Source organism: Rhopalosiphum maidis, chromosome 1 (assembly GCF_003676215.2).
Source record: "Rhopalosiphum maidis isolate BTI-1 chromosome 1, ASM367621v3, whole genome shotgun sequence".
Lineage (NCBI taxonomy): Eukaryota > Metazoa > Arthropoda > Insecta > Hemiptera > Aphididae > Rhopalosiphum > Rhopalosiphum maidis.
In genome coordinates this window covers 3,043,495-3,062,782 of record NC_040877.1, presented here as the reverse complement: position 1 = coordinate 3,062,782, position 19,288 = coordinate 3,043,495, and the positions used below count along the sequence as shown (strand labels likewise).

The following is a 19,288-nucleotide window of genomic DNA, read 5'->3' as shown; positions in this document are numbered from 1 at the left end:
GTAAAAAAAAACAATTTATATGTAGGTATAGCTATTAGCTACTTTACAAATACAATAATAACATTAAAAACAGTAAATATTATTTTTTATAAACAATGTATAATAGGTAATTTATAAATAAAAATTTAAATATTTTAAGCTTTTGATCGGATATAGATGGAGTACCTATTTGACTTTTAATCTATGTAATAAATAATAGCTATGCTGTTGGTAGAATTATTCAACGGCAGATACTGAAAATCCCAAATAAAATTGTCGAAAACCACTGCACAATAAATAAAACAATTCATCAATGATTTTATATATATGGATTATTATAAATTATATAGGAATAAATCGTTGTACTTAGTACTTACGGGTATGGTAAGTTTCTAAACGTCCATCCAAATGATAACATATTTCTGTACAAGGATTTTTAGGCACCAAACGATAATTAAACGTTCCACTTATCTGAGATACCGCCACTCTGCTATCATAGTACATATTGATCTAAATAGAAATATATTTGATTTGTGAAGAGCATGCTAGATACCGTTATCATTTCAATTGTTAAATCATACTTGTTTATAATGGAAAGTTTTATATTTGAAAGACATAATTGTCCACGTTTCGGAAGAAATGCTCAAAAATGAATCCGGTCTGTATAAAGCTCGCATTATTTTTCCTTGGATGTCACCACAATTTCTCCTTGAAAACATTATTGAAAAAATACTCGAGGTGCAAAATCATTCAGTACATACGAATGATGGGTCCTTGATTATTTTATATAGATAATGTATACATAAGCTAAGTACACGGAGTTACATCATTTGAACGCGGCTGGTTAAACTCAAGACAGTTGGAAAATTTCGATTTATTTTTTTGAAAGTATCTTATTTTTGGATAAAAATTGCTGCGGCGATCTAAATTTGATGCACCTCGAAATTATTATGATCAAATGACGTACATTAACATTATAAACATAAACAAATCTACAGGGACCCACTTTATTATTACACAAACAAATCACCTAGTGTACCTAATATGTATTGTAAACTGTGCCAGAAATCGATTAAATGAAAACATTTAATGTTAATTTCAAAAGTTTAATTTTCTTACCTATTTGGGTACATGGAAACTCTATCTGTATTAAGGCTTTCACATATTGTATACGTTAACATCTGTTACGATGACATACGTTAAAATTGCTAAAATTTATATTAGTTTAATGCGTCAAATCGATTCATTTATTATAATTTAATGTACCTACATATTGTACGATTATTATGAGTATTTATTATTTATTCAATGTACATAATACACATTACAATAATATTACTTCCTATTTTATGTGTTCAGACAATTATATTTTTAATAATATTATAAACAAAGTCATTTTATATTTTTAATCAACTTTTTCATATTATACGTTACTATTACTTGATATGAACTATTATTATCATAAAAAGTACCTATGGTTTTTATTTTATTTTTAATAACTAATAATATATATTCATTTTTACTGTTACCTGATTTTTTTTACTGGCAGGGTTTTTTTTTTATTAAGTTTAAAATTTTTGACGAACTGTGTTCAGTAAATACCTTAAGTAAATTCAGGACTTAACCAACTTTATAAAGCCAATTATTACATTAATCTGCCACTGCAGTTTTATCATAATATTCAAACATAACAAGATTTGTTAGTACGATGTTGGATTATTATTCAAGTAACGTGCATTACAGGTAGTCCAGGTTGGTATACTAAATTACTAAATCTTAATGATTAACCATACTAACCAATGCATAAACCATCCGTACTTCATTTCGATTGCTCGGAGCGGATCGATTTTTAGGTTTGATTCATAATCACAAGGTAAGAGATCTCCGATTAAAAAAACCTTAATAAACAAAACATGATCGTTATAATATTAAAGACATTTTCCCATTATGGACAGCAAAAATGATAATACGAATACCTACAAGCGCTATATCTTCAACAGTAAGGTTTGTTTTGACATTGCTTTGGAACGCAACCGGCCAATTGAGATCTGCGTACGATTCTAAAACGTCTTCGGGTTTGTAAACAACGTCCACTTGATCGATGCTTTCACATGACTAAATAAATGAACAAACATTAATATACACTTTATTAACACAACTGCACTAGCTATATACCTTTATGGCTATATATGTTTATAATAGATACCTATGTTTAGGTGCTAAGGTGCAGATAACAGGTGCCAAGATACTTAAAACGTTTGTGTGTATTAGACTATAATGTTATTATTATTATTTTGACTTACATAACAGTCCGATTCAGTAAGTTCGCGTTCTGGGATTTTTTTATGCACTAAACACGAATCGTGAAGTAAATTTTTGAAATTGTTCAGATCTATTAACTGTAAAGGTTTAAAAAAATTATTATAAATACTGAGTATTTGTTTTAAATGTCTACAAACAGTACAAACAAAGTTAATATAATATAAAACATATAATTATTTGCTAGGTAGGCTCTTACCTATTACTTAATTAAATTATTTCACAAATCATGGGATATTTCATGCATATATTAAATGAATACACCAGCTATGCATTCCAAATATACCTACAGCACATATATTGTATCTACATAATATAATATATATCTAGATTGTTACGAGTAAAGTATTTAAATATATTTTATAATAAGATCTACAGGAAAGACATTTGTTTACAGATAGGTTGTTTTTGGTGATACTATATAGATATATTTATAAGGTATAAAGTAGAAATGTTCCAGAAAATGTGTTGAAATATTAGGTAAACTTATTAAAGCACCGATTAATTCTTTAAAAATTATCCGAGGAGAACTCAGTAACAAAATGCGTTTAATTAAGTTGGTAGTGTTGGTACCTTTTTTCCAAACTATCCAGTACTATTAATTATTTATAATGTTTCAGTAAGGAATCTTTTGAGAAATTCTATAAATTAACTATACTATGTCCGCAAGAAAAATATTATAAACTATTATTATTGACTTTTATTACCTGCATTACAGTTAATTTCAAGATGGCGCGAACATATTGACTGACGGTATAATTTTGCAGTGCCGCGGATATAACAAGTAAAGCCGCTACGGTACTTAAAATCCATATCGTTTTATACTTTTTCATGACTTTTTTATACGTGCTATCGGAAGAACACTTATGATCGACACGTTCTGTTGAAGGCACACACATTTTGTTAATTTCACTACGGGTCTATGTAGTATAGGTAGGTACCTAAAAATCTAAAATAATAATATATTAAATAAAAATTAAACTAGGTAAGTACCTTAATGAATTCTTCACTTCTAGATAGACGTTATAGAGATGTAGGTACAATGTATATAAGGTTAAGGTATTGATACGTAATAAATTAATTGATGAATTACAGTTTGGGTGTTGATAAATAAATAAACGATGACTGATATTATTATATGCTCCCGTTGATAGTTTACAAAGTTGAACTCTTAGGATGTTAGTATGCTAGTGACGTTTTTCTCTACGCATCGCGATGGAATACTCGTATCTGGTGTTATACGTTTTTTCAGTTATTACCCATTTTCCTGATTCACTGATCTGAATAATTAAATTATAAGCTTGTTTACACTCGATAACACCGTTAAAAGCTAACCTACTAGTTACCATCATCGATTGAATTTTGAAATACGCATTATTGGTATGAACTAGAAAGTACGATAACATGATGAAATATCGTGTGTGTATAATACAGGATGATTCCTTTATAATTTTTACCTTTAATAATGAATTTATTCAAATTCTGATCTTTGGATCTTTTGATATTTACACTCAAAATATAAATTTTCAAATTCTTAAGATTTGTATTATATATGTCGTATGGAGTGGTGTCTTATAGCGATACAAGCTTATGTTTTTCAAAATATATAAGATCTTATTTTTTACTACATCATAAATTATTTTAGTGAATATTTTGATTTATCCAATTCGAGTAGTTTTTTAGTCATTAAAATGTTTAAACTAAAGATAAAATTCCTTAACATTTTTTTTACAAATATACGTAAAACATTTTCTAGTATTCATTCTACTAAGACAATTTTTACAATTTTTACAAATTATAAAATGTTATTGGATTAATATTTATTACTAAAATGTTCAAATCATTGCACCCATATTTTCAAAAAACATTATTATACGGACCTATTATCCTTGATAATATAATATAAAGCACAAAGTTAAATAACTCTAAAACTTCTCATTCAAATTAAAATTTGATATGTTATAATATTCAGAAAAATTATCCGCTAAATAATTTACAGTAGAAAGGTTAAGAATGAGATTCACGCTTGAAAAATATAAATACGTATCTCCAAGGGTAACTCTTTAAATAGTACAAAAAACTCTTAAGAATTTGAAAATTTGGTCTTAAATTATATTTAAAAATTAAAAATCAAATTTTGAATAACTGTATCATTGAAGAAGAAAAAGGGGATATAAGAAATATACTAATACCCTGTATAAGTATAATATACGCCTATTTTGTTTATTCACAATTGTAATTGATGCACATACCTCAAAAATTAGCCTCCGTCATGCTATCGAAATATATTATACATATGATCTAAAGACTAAGATACCTACACCCATATTGAGGAACCGGAGGACACAGCAGAGCATACGCTGTTCATTTGCTCGTTCTGGACAGTGGACGGATGTTAAGCGAGAGATGGAGCAAGCCATCGCTATAATACTATATGTGTAAAATACGTAAATTCTAACGTTTATTCAACGTATAAATTACGTATATATTAGTAGATAATATAGATTTGGGATATAGTAACGTATATCATAAACGCAATTTTACCACGGAAAATATACGAATGTACATCAATGTATTTTAAACTGAATATATTCGTGTATTCTTACACGTAAATCTATTTAAGTTCGAGTAGTTCGACCAACTACTAATACCCCATTACGCCAATAATACACGTATTATTGATGTTGGCGCCGTGTCCGATCCTACTTTTGGAAATTCGCAGTTATCGGACACGACTCGCGAAGTGTTGGAGACGGGAAAAAGTTACCGGGTATATGTGTGCATATACAAATAAATTAATGGCACAACATTAATAAAACGGATAAAATATTTATAATAATAATAATCGGATCAACACCGTAACATACAACAAAGTATAATTATATAACGTTAGACCTAACGGGCGCCCTGTACTAATAGATTATAATGGCTAATATAATAATAATAATAATATACACACTCCGGCTAATATGACCGAGTATATAAAAAAAATACAAATATTAATTGATCAAAATATACAATAGATTATAAAATAACATAAAACGACCTGATCGCCTATGAAGTTACGCTGACACGCAGAAGACCTCTCCGCCGGTTACAACCTGAACTCTGCAGGGGACTGCAACGGGTTCTTCAATTCGGCACTGTTGTGTCCACGGGTAAGAAATTGGCGTGGTAGATAACTAGGTATTATTTGCACAATCGCGGATCCAACCGCGTGGTACGCAATCAACGGGAGGATGACCAATAATACGCGATGTTTATTATGCATATAATATAATATGATTGTGTGTCCGGGCTGTCCGGCTCGTAAATACCGACGGCACGTAATATATATATTAATTACTGTCAAGTAACGGGGCTAAGTGGCCATGGCGTTATTAGGGCGATGAACTTCGTAGCGTCCGATGAGTTCAACCACGCACTCAAAGACACTGAATATTGTCGACGGCGACGCAAACGGAAGCGAGTATAAGTTAACACAACGGCACAACGGCTTAAAATACAAATCAACGCGTTGACCGCATACGCGGTTTGGTCACACAACACGTCATGAGGCTGCGAGCGGACGCAATGGTGCGTTAGGCTCGAACGCCTAGGAAAAAGTGTCATATTATAATGTAAAGGGCTGGCGGCACAGCTTATATAAAATTAGCACTCACGGTAGACGGTACGGTGGCAAACTTCGAAAAGGGAGGGGGTAAAACTGGCCCGAGAAGATTCGCCACCCGTTGCATGATTTGGGGTAAATTATCTAGTTTCGATAGTGCGCGATAATCGATCCGCGTTCGAACAACTGATGTATATTATACGAATATTAATTACGTATATATATACACAATACACATACACCAACATTATCCTTATTTTAAATGTACATTATGCGTGCTGTGTTGAATGGGGAGCTCCTCCCGGACGATATGTTAAGAAGACGACGGATCGAGGTGTCGGCGGAAAGATTGAGGCTGGTGTTTAGCACCATGTGTGGAGACGATACTCGGGCAGATGGAGGTTGCAGAACGCGTTAGGCAGACAAGAGGAGGACGGGTAGCTTAAGTACGGTTAGTGCTGTGGGAGCCGAATGCCAGCTTTTCAGGGTGGTTAGAGGCATTCATCTATGTATATATATCTATGTTTTAAAATTCAGCGAATTAACGATACGGGACCGAGAGGCAGTATTGTACTCGTAGCAAACAGTTCCCACCCGTTCTTTGTTTATCGTAAAGAAAAAAAAAGATACTTACACTCAATCATTGGATTGGCGGTAGTCGGTGATACTCATAGTGGAGCTTGGTAAATTTAGCAGGAAGGGGAGGGGGAGCTCAAACCCCAGATTACTTAATAAAAATAATTATTAATTTCCTATTTAGTTAAAAATAATCTTGTTGTATTGTAAAACCAAAAAAATAAAAATCAGTTAGCGTTCAGCGTATTGCAGCTAATTATATTTCAAAACAAATATAAAAAAATAAACTAAAACGTATTGATGCATAGTATTGCAATATCACTACATTTATAAAAATAAACAGTAAAATAAAAAAACTGATGTAGAAGAAATATCTTTATTATGCCTTTTAATAGTATATTTAGTGGCTTGGTGTGGTGCACCAACTGCGGAAACGATCCGAGTGTACGTATCGGTCAGTGTTGCTAGTTCCCGGAGGGTGACCACTCGGGATTTTAGAGATAAATCCTTGCCACATATACAAAAAACGTGTTTCAACCTACCGTTCCTCCCCTCTACAAATAAATAAACCATCCAATGGCTTTTGTTGCCGCGAATTAATTAATAATAATAATAATAAAAAAAAAAAGTAGTATATTTGTGAAACAATGATATAAAACTAGGTACATAATTAGGGTATTAATTTGGGGGAAGGGACTAATTGGGAACTAGGAGAGTTTAGCCCCCAAAGCCTATAGTGACACTGTGTCTGCTATCCACCATGGCTCTGTGGCTACTATATCTTAGCTGTTAGTATAATCATTGATTATAAATACTATAGTATTAAAAACGTAAAAACGATTTAATAACGTAAACATTTTAAGTATTGGTTTATTTCCAATAGATTTTTTTAAATTAAATCAAGAGGATGCAACACTTACATAAGTTGTCACTGTCTTACAAACGTACAACGTGGACAATTTGAGTTTAGCAGAATAATATACATTGTATGACCTTAACAATGAAAAAAAAAGTTTTTTATTATTTATTAATAAATTCATTTTTATATTGATAGTTTAATAAAAATATAATTTTGTTTAACTGACTGATTAGTTGATTTTAATCCTCACAATAAAACCATAAAATTAAATTTTAAATTTTACATTCCAATTTTTTAAAAAATATTTGACTATATGACTACACAACCAAATATTATGTACCTATTTGTTTAGGTGTAATTTTTGGAAATTGTGATCACTAATTTTCTTTAATTATTGAGATTTTAATTTACAGGTGTAAACATTAAACCAAATTAGATTATTTGTATAATTTTGGTTTATTATTTTTTTTAATATTGGATGTTATGAGACACAAATAGTATACTCTTTTCAATATATTTATTAATAAAAAATTCAAGTGTAAATAAATAAATAAATAGTTTAAAACAGTCTTATATATATCATGGTAAAATATATTTAATTTTACTATTTTAGTGAAGAATTGTATAAGCTTTTTTAAAGAAGAATTTTAAATTAGGGTATTATTTTAAAGAAAAATGAGAAAAAAAAATATGAACTTGAATTCCACAATATTATTATTTTTAAATAAATAACAGTATAATATAGTACTTAACAAAAAGAAACGAACAACCAGAAGACAATTTTCTTTAATATTAAATAAATTGTCCTGAACTAAAAACTGTATGTACAAACTAAAATGTAAGGGAGAATTAACACATTAGTCACATAACTGTGGAAATGTATTGCAGTATCACATTTTTTTAAAAACTTGTATTCATACTTGAATGATTGTTTGAATTTATGAAAGCCTATTGTATTATTGACTTATAGTTTTTTAGTTTCATCTGATTTTGTTATATTCGTTGGTGGCAATGGTGGTATTTTTGTATCGGAGACAATTTTTGAATCAATGATTTTTGTTACAGATTTTTTTGGAATTGTTTCAGATGTTGTAGTTACTTTGGGGTTTGCTGCTTGAGCTACATCATCTTTTTCCAATTGTTGCACTTTGTTCATTTTTTCTATAGTTTCCATTTCTTCTTCTTTGATAACTAATTGTGTTATCATATCCATTTCCTTAGTAGATAATTTAACATTTTCTGTACCAATCAGCTCCAATACCTAAAATATAAATATGATAAATATGTAATAAGTATAAGTTAGAAGCAAAATAATGTATGTCATGATTCTTACCTTCAATACAGTATCTAATCTTATTGAACCATCATGATCATCATCAATTTTACTAAGAACTTCACTTATCTGTTGTAGTTTGAATTCATCAGGTATATTTTGTAATTTTCTTACTGCTCCAATAACCTCATCAATATTGATTAATTCGCTAAAAAAAAGATTAGCATAATAAGTAAAATTAAAAAAAATTGGAACAGCCAAATGTTTACCTTTCCTTAGTAGTTTTTTCACCAATTAATTCTTTAGTTTCAATATCTTTTTTGATTTCTTTTTCTTTTGTCTCCAACTTATCAACTACTTGATCCATATTCTTTATCATATTATTGACTTTCTTAAATAATCGCTTGGCTGCTTTGGATTCTCTAACTCGTTCTTTTTTCTCAGTTTTCATTACTTCTTGAAGATCATTTATATCCTAGAATAAATGACAACATTTAATGTAATAAATTAAATACACTATTTATAATATCTACAATTTAATATATTTTACTAACTTCTTGGTAATCTTTGAGTTCATCTTTCAATTCTTTGATTTCTTCTTTTTCTACAATAAGCGTTTTTTGTTCTGAACTCAAATTCTCGATAGCATTTTCCAATGTTTTTAAATCCGTAGACGTTACTTCCTATAAATAAATAAAAGGGTTAAAAACAATTAAAGCATAAAGTAACATGTCTGGACTTACTTCTTTTTTAATTCCAGTTGTGTCGGTTAAAATAGGTGCTGTATCAACTAAATTTTCTTTAGCAAGAATAGGTTGCTCTTTAGGTTTCTTTTTGGCATCTTCTAGTTCTTTTTTCTTTTCTTCCATACATTCTTCTATTTCTTCTTTCACCTTACGTTCTTCCTCTTTAATTGCTTCCAATTTAGCCTTATTATCTATAACTCCATCACGTTCTCCTAGATCGGCTTCAGTTGATACTCCAACAGAATTAGGCAATGCAGAAATAGCCTTCTTTAATAAATCACTAGTTGGGATATTTTCTGTAAAGCTAAATGCTCTAGAGAGAAGAAGTAATGAAGGAGGAACTTTTTCATTTAGTGATAGGTCTAGCCATTGAGTAAGCTGTTGTTTAAGGCGTTTTTCAGTAAGACCATAAGCACGCATACCACGAGACTTACACGCTTGTTGTAGTTCGCTCAATGTCAGTAAATCAACACCTTCTTTTTGGATCATCTTGAAAATTTGAAAATTTAAGTTATTAAATTAATAAATAATTAAATTTAAAATTAGTTGGTATTTACCTTATCGTCAATAGATAATGAACGTAGTTTAAGTGTCAGTTGAAATCTTAAGAAGTTTGAAGTCCCAATTGGTCGTAGTTCAAGTACTCGACAAAGAGCAACCAACTGTGGTCGAGGAAGTGAGTCAAGGGTAATTTCGTCTTTGAATAGTTTAGAAAATTTAAGTATTTCATCAGCTGATATAACAGTACCTTCTTGTCTAACCTAAAATGTTATTTAACATCAAAATATACAAAAGTTAAAAACATAAGAAGTTAGTAAATTACTTTAGCAAAAAAATCTGCAAATTCTTGTGCTGATTCACATGTATGTCCTTTGCCAGACACAGACATATTGTCCAAAGTCTCTTGAAGGAATTTTGCCATTTCAAGTTTCACTTTAAGAGACTTTTTGAGTTTAGCTTCCTAAAATAATTAAATATTAAATAAATGTTTAATATGGGATAAAAATATAAATAAAGCTAACCTTATCATCCTTTGTTTGAAATGTAGTTGGTAACATACCAGGAAAGATCTTTATAAAAATAGGCAAAGTGAATTCAAGGAATGGAACAATAATAAACACAGAAAAAGGTAATAATCGGAATAGATCAGCCACAGTTTCAACAAACTGAAAAAATTAAGTAAAAAAAAAAAAAAACATTAACTTTTTTATAAATTAATATTTATAAAATCATCTGGTATTCTTGTTGTATGTGGTCTATTATACACTTGTTATCTACCATGCATAATTCTAATTGTCAACTTAGGATTATAATATTGTGACATATTTTATTGAATTATTATGTATTATTAAATATACTATAGTTCTTCATTTATATATTTATTTATATTTTAATTAAGTATAAAAATTATATGGTAGATCACAAATGACAAGAATACCAATCATCTTTAATAAACTTACTAAGTTATGTTCTCTTCTTGTCAAATCATGACCTCTTATTTTTTTAAGAGCTAACTTAAAGGAGATTTTTGCGTTGAGGCCTAAAAGTTTAAAACCATGATAATAGTGCATCACTTCATCTATAACTTTCTGTTTTATTGTTTTAGTAGGTTTGATTGCAGCAATTTCTTTTCCTTCAGCTTCTTTTTGAGCTTTTTCTTTGACTGCATTCACAGTTTCTTCAATTTTAGAAGATGGTTTTTCAGATAACAGTGATGATGTGCAAGAAAAATTTCGAATATGGGGATTGGAAAATTCTAGCTTTGTTATCAAACGAGATATAGGAAGAAGTTGATTTGAGGTAACATTTGAGTAAAAGAAATTGTTTGAATATGTACATGGTTGTGGATTCAAGCAAACGGCACCAAAATGTTTGTTATTGTAAAATTTGTACAAATCTGAAAAAAAAAATAAAGAAATAATATTGTGATCAATACAAAATTAGGTACTTAATTGAATTTCAATTTGCATGTAGTTTAATTAAACATAGTTATTGGATATAGATTAGATTACCCAGTATTCATTTATATAAAATAATGAATCATGCTAATTTAATTATGACCTATATTGACCTTGAACTAATAAAAATGGATTAAAATAACTAATTTGAAATTTGAATAGAGCCCTAAATTGATAAATATACCTATAGGTTTGTTTTTTATTTGATAGGTATTTACTTAAAATTAAAAATTACAATTTTATGATTTTGTTTAAAAAATGTATAAATTCAATACAAATAAACAAATAATTTTTAGTTTGACTTTAAACTTATTTTATTATAGGTACATTAGGTACAAATAAGTAATCATAAATAATTTAGGTACATAAATTGTAGATTTATAATTAAACATATACTATATATTATTAGTCAACAAATACTGCATACATATAATAAAAGTAATACATTGATACTTAAGATAACTTTTGTTTATAAAAAAACATACATATTTAGTTGAATACAAAATTATTTTCTTACCCAATTAAAAAAAATTAAATTAAATAGCTATTATATATTATAATAAATATAATATTATAGTTGTATAATGTTCAATGTACAAAAATAGTTTGCAATAGAAAATTAATTGAAAATATAAAACAAAATATTTACCAATGCCTACATATTTAATATTATTAAATAGTGCATATAAATATATAGATTTATTTAATAATCTAAATATTGGAGTTAAGTATTATACTAATAAGTCAATTGAATTTGTAGATACCAATTATTTTTAAATTATTTGTTTTTTTTATTACCTTTTATACTTGATAAAAATACTTAAAAAATTTAACGTTTAAATAAATAAGTATAATCAAATTAATATATTAAAGATAAATAAAAATAATGCATAGAGAAAAAAAATAAAAATAGTTATTTTCTTTAACCAATAAGTTCTTGACCTAGACAATTTTTTGAAATACAGTTATTAGGTAGTACAATTTATTAAATTAATTTTAATGAAACTTCGATAATCTCTTAGATTTAGATACCCAATTTTAAATATAAGATAAATAAGATTAGGGGAAAATATCAATTTGATAACTATGTCGACCTTGAATAGAATGGTGCGGTATTTAAAAATTATAGTTTCTAAATGGCATAATACTTCCTGAAGGGGTCATTAAAATATATATTTTTTAAATTTATTAAAATGTAATACGTTGACTTACTTCCATAGGGTCGTAAACCCGATTTCGCCGCTCTCGTTATATTCATTGTGACAATGTTTTGTACAACAAAGCTTGAACTTTAAGCGACTGATGAGCACCAATATGTCTAAGATGAAATGCGGAACGTTACATGTGTGTAAGCGAAATAAGCTTTGAATAGTTTGAGTTTATGACGGCGATGTTGCGATGATAATATGTATTATGAAAGCGACACTGTGTGATAAAACGATTTTTGGAGATTTGGTACTGATGTTACGAACGAACTCTCCGAAGGTGCACACGTTTTGTTGTGAACGAGTTTCTCACAGCAAACGATAAATCAAATGTTCGTGTTTTAATGTTTGCATTTTATTTCGTCACGAACGGTTCCACTTTCCTAGCAATCAATTTCGTTGTTATTAAATATCTTGTATACACTAATTATATTTTCGGCAAACGATTGGAAAATTATATTTATTCACAACATTTTGTGGTGATATGTCAATCAGTCAGCTGTGCGCGATCGTCATGGTGGTAGAAGATGTAATCACTGAGTAGCTCAAGGCCGCAGTGTCGGTTTTTCGGATAACGAAGTGTTTTCGTTAAGACAAGACATGTCACTGGTGCAGATACCGGTATCGAGCAATATTCATATCACATTATCAGTTTATCATAATAATAATTGTTGAGTGGTCGGTTTCTACGGTGGCTCGCGACAATTATTGCTAATATCTATTATTAATCACTAGAAATCGAGTACGCTAAGTATCACACTAGTACACACCACACTACCACCCACAGTCCTAGAATATACCAGCCATGATTAACTAACTACCAGCAATCCTTAGAACTTAGAAGATTCTAAGACCGTGCCAGCAATCAAGATATCAGAGAAGTACAAAGTAAAAGAAAGAAAGACGTCAAAAGTAGTAGTATGCCTGAATTATTTTTATGATGATGGCGTGGGGGTGGTAAAGTGATTTGCATTATAGCTACAAGGGGCCCCAGTTTTTTTTTAACTATTTAACGGTAAATGCAGAAAAACGTATAAATTTAAACAATAACTTTATTTTTTTAATTTAAAATTCAATTTTTATAAATTTATTTATTAAATTTGAAAAAATAACAGGTATTTTTGTATTTTATGTAGTAAAATGTACCAACACGGAATACTAACGTAAATACGTGATGATGAGTATTGAGTAATATGTTTTTAAATAAATGAACGGTTGCAGTAGCATCTAGATTCTAGAGGTTCTTGTATCGTGCGTAATCGTCATACACCAACCGTGTATGACGACTTTGACGATCATGAACAATAATATTGAATGTATTTCTAACTATACACAGAGGCGTCAGAAATCGTAGTCGCTAATAGCTACTATTTTTTTTTAATAGTAATGACGATAATGACGGTCAGCGTCAAAACTATTATTATTTATCGATAATGTCAATCATTATTATTTTCAAACGGATTACAATAGCAAGTGAACACCCTTGTAAAGTTAAAAGTAAGCATTAAGCAGGCTTAACAGGACCAAGAACCTCAGAAAAAAATCCCTACACTTCAATTTTTTAAACGCTAATTACAAAATTATTTATAATTAATTAAAAAGATATAGGTTTTAATAAAACAAAATATATCATTTGTAAATACAATGTCACCTCACAATACATATTCAGATATTCTTAACATAAAAATTTATCAATTTGAAGTTTTTATACGGAGTCCGTTTTCATTTTTTCATAGATTTCAGCGTCCCCTTCATCTAATTAAGCGAGGAAACATAATAGCTTGATAAAACCTTTCTATATGTGCTGGGGGTGTGGGGGACGAAGTCCATAACGGGTTACTCACAATTTATCTGCTATGGAATGGTGTTTTCTGAATTAAAACCAGCGTCCGTCCTCAATTTTTTTGCCAATTCGAGCACTGCTTACACATTATTGTTAAAATATTAAGAAATGCGATATTTTATTTCGGGGATTTTTATTCCGATTACCGCTTAAATTCGTTCCTGAATGGGCTGAATAATGATAGTTTCATGACAAAATATAATATATTGTATTGTATATTGTATAATGGTTTCAGATTTGCGATTTCTCGTGTCGAGATTGTTCGAAATTACTGAGATTAATGTTGAGTATGATCGTATGGCCGTTTGGCGACATAAATTCCATTTTGTCAATACACCCTATGGCCATTATCATATTAGTTGATGTTATCACGTAACTCTTATCAATTACAATTTTAATAGTTTTGTTTTTTTTTCATTAGCATTTAAAATAGTGTTAAATTTTTTTTAAACTTTAATCAAATGTTTTTCTTATGTATAGTCCACAGCTAACTAGCTAGCTTGGCATTTATCCCTTTATCCCACACAACATGACCAAAAACCATATATCTAGTCAAGGTTGGCCAATACATTTTATAGCATGATTGTCGAATCTCTGGATACCAAATAACTAGTAAGTGCTTCAAGATTTATATTTTATTAATACTTATAGTTTTGTAAATACCAACAAAAAAATTTATGGATTTCGTTTGAACTATATTTGATGGGTCATGCATGAATGCATTAGTAGATATTATAATGTTTTATAATATAATATGTTCTTTATTCCTAAATATCATTTAGTTTTATTCTATATTACAAGACCCTGGTCTGAGGTTACCTACAGTTCTGTTTAAAATAGATTCTTCATTATATATTATCTATATATGTATATAGATAAATATATTGAATTTATTTATTAGAAATATTTACACTTTTCTTAACTTAGTTCAATAAGTAAATTTAATAATATTAGTTTGAAAAAGAAAATAATTGATAAGTGGAAAGGGGATATGATTGTCATGTATAGAAAACTTATACTTTCTAGTCTTTTGTGTGGGACACTATTATTATTTTATGAAAATATTTTTTTTTTGTAAAATTGAATTTTATAAATTCAATTATAATATTATACACTTACTTTCATATTGACTAAATTAACCAATCATGATTTAAATATTTTATACTACTGTTTTGCTTAAAATATGTACTTTAGTTATGTATTATATGTATTATATAATGTTTAATGTTTATAATATATTAATACTCTATACTATGATCAGTGCCGCAACTTCACCAATTTGGGCCCGTATGTAAATAAAATTAATGGTCCCCTCCTCTTGAAAATTGTAATCATTAGGTCCATTATAGGTTGGGGCCAGGGGCCCGTGTGTTTGACACATGTAAAACACCCGGTTGTTGTGGCACTAACTATGATGGATAAAGTTGTCAAATGCAGGGAGAAAATAGATATGAAAAAAATTAAATATATTTATATTTAGTTGTGTGTAACCTACTAAATTTGATAGTTTTAAAAATGTAGGTATTATAGTCTTATAGAATATAAATATTTTACAACTAGAATTATGAAATGTTGCTGTATGTTAGAATACTATTAAAAATCAAAACCTAATTTGTATATAGGCAATAATCATTTTGATGACAGTGAAAATCTTTAATAAAATATTGTTGATATTGATAATATAATCATTTACAAAATTTTTTGCAAATAAAACAGTGTGCAAAAACTTAGCTATTTGCAGGTCTAATGTTTTAATAAAGTATAAGTTTTATAGTGATATATATACAATTAATATTGTCTTCAATAACTTAGGTAATGCTTTAAACTATTAATGAATTTTTATGTAACTCATGCGTATTCATGAAATATTTGTTTTATTACTAGATGGCCTGCTAATGCTCATTTTCAATTTTAAAAGTTATTGAGGTTTCTTGTGGAATTCATTGAGTAAAGATTGGTTAGACACTTTTAACCTTATTAATATAAATTCTGATGAAGCTTAGCTACTTTAAAATGTTTTAAAAATAAAGTCTTTGAATAAATAATTATTATATTAATTAATTTGTTAGACGTTAGAAATTGCATTACTAAAGGTGAAAAACTACTTAACAGTGCCACGATGGTACCTAAGAATTTTATATTTACAGTTCTAAAAGTAATTAAGATCAGGTAATCCAACCATATCTTTGGAGATTTTTAATGGAGTATTTGAATACAGTTCTATTGAACATTTATAATGGATAAATAATCTTGTAGTTTTTAAAATAATTTTAATAATTTTGATTTATTTTCCTTGGTTGTTATTTTCATTAATATCATATAATAGCATAAAGAAATGTTGTGTTTCTATAGTTTATTTGCGCTTGAATGATTGATGATACTAAAGATTTCAGTTAATCAATATGATTTATGTTTAAATAGTAATTAATAACTACAAACTAAAGTATTAATAAATAACATATATCAACTAAAATGGCAAGTTGCATCCTGACAAAAATTTTTTGTGTTTAAAAATATCATACATATCAATATTTTATGTATTATTATTTAATTTTTTTAATTTTATCAATTTTAATTGCATATTTTTTTTTTATAGATTTTTTTATCAAGACTGATTATTATGGGTGAACCATTACCCGATGTCCTAAAGCACAAAGTTATTATTATTGGCGCTGGAATAGCTGGTCTAGCAGCAGCCACACATTTGTCACAGCATAATATGAATGATTTTATTGTCTTGGAAGCACAAAATTGTATTGGTGGTCGAATATGTTCTACTACAATAAGTATGAAAATATATTACTGTTACTTAACATTTGTATATATGAGTGATTTACAGATGGTCAACAAATTGAACTTGGGGCTCATTGGATTCATGGCGTATTAGGTAATCCTATGTATGAATTAGCTTTGGCTAATGGTCTAGTGGATATTACTCATCGTCCGAAATTACCCAGTATTATTGCAACTGCAATGGATGGAACTAAGGTTCCTATTGAATTATTACAAGTAAGTTAAAATATTTATTTAATAATTTAATTCTAATGGTAGATTTAGGTTTGAGTCAGTTCTCTAGAACAAAACATGTTGGTAGGAAAACTATAGTGTAAATATTAGACAGGAAAAAAAGTTATACAAAAATAAAATGTAACTATGATTTTTCTTTTTTCATAAGGTTTATATTAGATACAATTAATTACTATGGGTATTCAGTAAGTAAGACTCGTAGAAATTTAAAAATCAATTCGATTGTTAAAAAATTTGAGAGACAACTAAAAAATAAATTTGTCACCATTATAAATACTTTATAATTTTTTTTTTTTAATAATATTTTATTATTAGGAAACATATGAAGCATACATGTGTTTTTTGCGGCGATGTGAAGATTACTTTACGGGCGCATTTGATCCACCACCCGGGATTCACAGTGTTGGAGAACATGTGCAGCTCGAAATTGCAATTTATTTAGAAAAAGTACAAAATAATAATGTTCGTAAATTACAGCGGTTAATTTTTAACTGTCTATTGAAGCGAGAAACTTGTATTACTGGATGTAACAATATGGTTGATATTGATTTAGTTGAGTTAGGTAGTTACAAAGAACTGCAGGGTGGTAATATTGCACTGCCCAGTGGTTACAGCAGTATTCTAGATCCAATACATAGCAAGTTACCACCCGATTGCATAAAATTGAATTCTCGAGTGACAAAAATCAAATGGCCATCAGGCATTGACAATGGTACAGATTCTGAAGATTCTGATAAGACTGTAATTGAAGTGGGCGGAGAGGATGTCACCAATGAAACTGTGTATGTTCATTGTGATGATAAGATTTATGAAGCTGACAGTATTATTTGCACATTGCCATTGGGTATACTCAAATCCAATGACATTTTCTGTCCAAAACTACCTAAGTACAAAGAAAAATCTATTGGTAGACTATTGTATGGCGTTGTAGATAAAATTTTTTTGTATTACGATCGGCCATTTTTGAGTCAAGATGTAGATGAGATACTTTTATTATGGGAAAATGATGAAATCGGGGATTGGAGTGAAAAGATATATAGTTTTTCAAAAGTAAATGATACACTATTGCTTGGTTGGTTATCTGGTAATGAAGCTGAAATTATGGAGAAATTGGATGATAAAATAATTGGAGACAAGTGTACAGAAGTATTGAGACGTTTTTTGAATGACCCTTGTATACCATATCCATCTAAATGTATTTGGTAAGTAATTACATTGTTTTTATAACTTAACAGTAGAACACTCTGAATACTTGTTTAGTTTTGTTATAATTATTTTTTATTGTAGCACTCGATGGAAAACTAATGAATTCAGTCTCGGTTCATATACAGCTATTGGAGTTGGTTCTAGTCAGTTAGATATTGAACACATTGCAAGGCCAATGCATGTTAATAATAATAAGATTGTGAGTAACATAAAATCAGTAATGTATTTGTAATTATTTATACACATGTTTTGTTTACAGCCTATTATAACGTTTGCTGGGGAACATACCCATCCAAATTTTTACTCTACTGTTCACGGGGCATATTTGTCTGGGCGTGCAGCTGCTGAAATGTTGATTGTATGTAAACGTGAAGACGAACCACTTAATACTACAGTCACTGACCTAAGTTCATGGGTACAAGGCTTACCACTAGCATAGTAAAACTTTTGTTATTTAATTTATTTATTTATTTTTTGCAACTGTATTTGATTATTTTACCAAATTGTGATATTAGATATTAGTTGTTAGTTCAAGTTAGAAAAATGTCGCCTTTTTGACTGAACTTTTAATTCTGGTCAACAGATAATTTTCTAAAAATATTGTTTCTTGCTAAAGCGCATATTTATTTTCATAAATCTAAAACTCTGAAATTTATATGTTTGTAAAGACTTATTAGTTTTTATATT

The 19,288-nt window shown here is 28.8% G+C and overlaps 3 protein-coding genes across 7 annotated transcripts; 1 reads left to right on the top strand and 2 right to left on the bottom strand.

Annotated features, from left to right (window-relative positions):
• Positions 1 to 145: 145 nt before the first annotated feature.
• LOC113556886 lies at positions 146 to 3,830 on the bottom strand. Of its 3 annotated transcripts, none has more exons than XM_026962111.1 (8): positions 3,292 to 3,830; positions 3,006 to 3,239; positions 2,283 to 2,378; positions 1,960 to 2,094; positions 1,777 to 1,877; positions 561 to 687; positions 357 to 489; positions 146 to 265 (listed from the first exon to the last, which is right to left on the bottom strand). In XM_026962111.1, exons 2-8 carry the CDS (start codon positions 3,195 to 3,197, stop codon positions 177 to 179), a joined length of 873 nt encoding a protein of 290 aa, XP_026817912.1. In that variant the 5' UTR covers positions 3,198 to 3,239; positions 3,292 to 3,830; the 3' UTR covers positions 146 to 176. The 3 variants fall into 3 exon arrangements, with proteins under 3 accessions (XP_026817912.1, XP_026817904.1, XP_026817919.1); XM_026962103.1 differs by having other exon boundaries at positions 3,006 to 3,247; positions 3,309 to 3,830; XM_026962118.1 differs by having other exon boundaries at positions 3,006 to 3,247; positions 3,392 to 3,830.
• Positions 3,831 to 8,307: 4,477 nt separating this feature from the next.
• Positions 8,308 to 12,578, bottom strand: LOC113549704 (mitochondrial proton/calcium exchanger protein-like). The gene is made up of 10 exons (XM_026951139.1): positions 12,533 to 12,578; positions 10,823 to 11,259; positions 10,385 to 10,528; positions 10,186 to 10,323; positions 9,920 to 10,123; positions 9,360 to 9,851; positions 9,171 to 9,299; positions 8,886 to 9,091; positions 8,677 to 8,824; positions 8,308 to 8,604 (listed from the first exon to the last, which is right to left on the bottom strand). Exons 1-10 carry the CDS (start codon positions 12,576 to 12,578, stop codon positions 8,308 to 8,310), a joined length of 2,241 nt encoding a protein of 746 aa, XP_026806940.1.
• A 119-nt stretch (positions 12,579 to 12,697) lies between these two features.
• LOC113549709 (spermine oxidase) lies at positions 12,698 to 19,288 on the top strand. 3 transcript variants are annotated; one of them, XM_026951169.1, is made up of 7 exons: positions 12,698 to 13,413; positions 14,849 to 14,980; positions 16,965 to 17,154; positions 17,208 to 17,377; positions 17,711 to 18,597; positions 18,683 to 18,800; positions 18,861 to 19,288. In XM_026951169.1, the coding sequence occupies exons 3-7, from the start codon at positions 16,989 to 16,991 to the stop codon at positions 19,038 to 19,040; spliced, it is 1,521 nt and encodes a 506-aa protein (XP_026806970.1). In that variant the 5' UTR covers positions 12,698 to 13,413; positions 14,849 to 14,980; positions 16,965 to 16,988; the 3' UTR covers positions 19,041 to 19,288. The 3 variants fall into 3 exon arrangements, with proteins under 3 accessions (XP_026806970.1, XP_026806954.1, XP_026806962.1); XM_026951153.1 differs by having other exon boundaries at positions 14,604 to 14,980; XM_026951161.1 differs by having other exon boundaries at positions 12,698 to 14,740.

Bases quoted from the DNA above. Each gene is read 5' to 3' on its own strand.
- LOC113556886 (XM_026962111.1), bottom strand. From the start codon at position 3,197: ATGTGTGTGCCTTCAACAGAACGTGTCGATCATAAGTGTTCTTCCGAT. The intron at 688-1,776 runs GTTAGTATGGTT...AATGTTTTCAAG, and splicing joins TACGGATGGTTTATGCATTG to GAGAAATTGTGGTGACATCC. The intron at 490-560 runs GTATGATTTAAC...ATTTCTATTTAG, and splicing joins AAACTTTCCATTATAAACAA to ATCAATATGTACTATGATAG.
- LOC113549709 (XM_026951169.1), top strand. From the start codon at position 16,989: ATGGGTGAACCATTACCCGATGTCCTAAAGCACAAAGTTATTATTATT. The intron at 17,378-17,710 runs GTAAGTTAAAAT...TTTTATTATTAG, and splicing joins TTCCTATTGAATTATTACAA to GAAACATATGAAGCATACAT. The intron at 18,801-18,860 runs GTGAGTAACATA...TTTTGTTTACAG, and splicing joins ATGTTAATAATAATAAGATT to CCTATTATAACGTTTGCTGG.
- LOC113549704 (XM_026951139.1), bottom strand. From the start codon at position 12,578: ATGAATATAACGAGAGCGGCGAAATCGGGTTTACGACCCTATGGAA. The intron at 10,529-10,822 runs GTAAGTTTATTA...TAATTTTTTCAG, and splicing joins CAAGAAGAGAACATAACTTA to TTTGTTGAAACTGTGGCTGA. The intron at 10,324-10,384 runs GTTAGCTTTATT...TAATTATTTTAG, and splicing joins TTCAAACAAAGGATGATAAG to GAAGCTAAACTCAAAAAGTC.